A 2,427-nucleotide genomic window follows, 5' to 3' on the forward strand; every position below is an offset into this window, starting at 1 on the left:
CTTTCTCTTCTGCTTTAATAATATTTCCCTCCTCTCCCCTGTCCAACCTGTGTCTCCCATTACAGCATCCCTGAGAAATGGCTGTCTGGTCAGCGTCTTCAGAAGAATCTTTGTGATTCAAGCTAATTTCCTCCCTGCCTTGAGAGAGTTCTTGCTTCTCCTGTTCTCAGCCAAGGGACATTGAAACCTCTTTGTCTCAACTCCACAAAGTATTTGTTCCTCAGTTTGTAAAGGAGCTGACACACGTTACGGTGGATAAATTGCAATTTAGTCCAGTGGCTTCTAGCAGTTTCTCTGACGTTCCCCCTTCAATTTCATTAACCAAAACCTGCGTTCAAAGTTTTATTTAAAGTTCTTTTTATTAATACATTAATGAGATATCTCAAGCGGAGTATATTGTGAGGTTTTTTTCATATTTTTCAAAAACCGTTATGAAATATGCATCATCGTATCAAATTCTCTATTGCTTTTGTTATTTAGAATGGTTACAAATAGAACAGAACAGAAAGAAAAAGAGGAAAAACAAGAAAAGAAAAGCAACTACCCCCAAACAATATAGATAAATACTTAATTTCTGAGTTCCCATCGAGATGCCTGCGATAGAGGTACTCCTTTCCCCTCAGGGTGATCAAGCACATGTTTCAATCAGAAAATACTTAAAAACAAGAAAATAATAAGACACTGAAACATTATTATTTTCCTCCACCTGTTTCATTTGGATGAAATGCTTGACTGTTTCTTTCAAAGAGGCTTTTAAGAGTTTTTTTCAAATTTTCCCTGGAATTCTGATTGATTAAGAAGTTTTGCTCGAACATTTTGGGCGTCTTCCACAGCATCATCAAGAAAGCTGTTCAGAAAATGATAGGTGACAACGTATGAACTTGCTCCACCGAACAGAGAACCAAGAACAGGTACAAAATCAAGAGCCAGTTCCACAAGTGACACAGCTACCCAAAGAGATGACTTCATCAAGAGAGAAAATACCAGCTCTGCGTTTATTGTATTGGCTAACGGGGTTTTCTTGATAGCCGACCTCAACTCTTCAATTTCTTTTCCTGTCTGAAGTGCCAGAAAACGGAGGGACCGGTCATCTAAGCCAAACACACAGCAGAAACGTCTCAGGGCATCTACCAAAATTCCAATATCACAAGCCATAGAGAGACCCGGGACAGGCACCGCTCCACAAGCAGCAGATACCAATGCTATCTTCTTTATATAGGCTTTCATTAGCTCTTTTTTCTTCATCAATTCACTTTCAGAGAAAATATGCACAGCCATTGTTAAAATTTGTTTCTTGTGGTCAGGAAGTTCACCGGCCATTGTCTCTTGCAGGAGAGGGAAATCATACAAGTGTGCATGATGGTTGGATATCAGAAATACTCTTTCAGAAAGCCCAGCTTCCTCTTTCAAACTATCTTCACAGTATTTCCTGATGGCTGACAGGGTTTTCATTTCATTGAAATCCCTTTTCCTGCGTTCATTCTCAATACTCTCATCAATATGGGCACGCACATAATACAATTTCTTCTTCATTCTTTGTATTTCCTTTGCCAGCAAACCATCATTTTCAGTGAAGCGACTGGAGATAATGATAAGGAAGACATCATATCTTTCAAACTGGACTTTCTTCATATATTCTGCTGCCCGAAATTTAGGCGTTCCGATCCCTGGAAGGTCCCATAACATAATATTGGGAAAAGAAGGATAAGGATATGCCTTTGGCACTTTGGTTCCTTCTATTGTTGCAACCTCAGCTGCGTCATTATCATCATCCATTACTCCTCGGAAGGCATTGATAAAGGAGGATTTACCAACAGCCGCATCTCCAGTAATTGCAATATGAAGGGGCAGATTTTGCATTTCATTTAAACATTGTTGGTATTCAGCTGCCACTTTGGGGACATTGCCCTTTTTCAAATCACTCCTTAAGTCTTCAAATTCTCTCCTTAGATTATCCTTTACAGCTAGATTGCCCATTGTTACTCTTTGTTCTGTGCAGATTATCTGGAAAGGAAAAGAAACATTGGGAAACCAGCTATGTCTGGCACTTGGAATTTGGGTTGAAGTTGGAGAAGATCACCAAGAATATCGTGGACAGACAAGAAAACAAACCAATGGATCATCAAACGAATCAACCCAGAGTTCTCACCAAGGTGCAAATGTCCAGGTTCTATCCTACCTTGGACACATGATGTGAAGACCCAGCCCTCTGATAATGGGAAAAGTGGAAGGGAAGAACAGAAGGGGACAATGAGCAGCAAAGGGGTGAATTCAATTATAGTGGAACTGAATGCACCATTAGGACTCTTGAAAGAATATATTAGGGATAGGCGGTCTTGGAGAATATGCATTTATGGGGTCACTAGGGGATAAAATTATTTGATGGCATAAAATCAGTTAAAAAAATAAACCTAACTGGAGAAGGTG

General features: G+C 39.7%; 1 protein-coding gene across 1 annotated transcript; it reads right to left on the minus strand.

Moving 5' to 3' along the window:
- Positions 1–328: 328 nt before the first annotated feature.
- On the minus strand, positions 329–2,015 carry LOC107300691 (interferon-inducible GTPase 5-like). The gene has a single exon (XM_015829997.1). The coding sequence runs from the start codon at positions 1,975–1,977 to the stop codon at positions 754–756; it is 1,224 nt and encodes a 407-aa protein (XP_015685483.1). The 5' UTR covers positions 1,978–2,015; the 3' UTR covers positions 329–753.
- Between the last annotated feature and the right edge of the window lie 412 nt (positions 2,016–2,427).

The sequence above is a fragment of the Protobothrops mucrosquamatus genome, unplaced genomic scaffold (assembly GCF_001527695.2).
Source record: "Protobothrops mucrosquamatus isolate PMUCROS unplaced genomic scaffold, P.Mucros_1.0 scaffold8018, whole genome shotgun sequence".
In the NCBI taxonomy this organism is placed as follows: Eukaryota; Metazoa; Chordata; class Lepidosauria; order Squamata; family Viperidae; genus Protobothrops; species Protobothrops mucrosquamatus.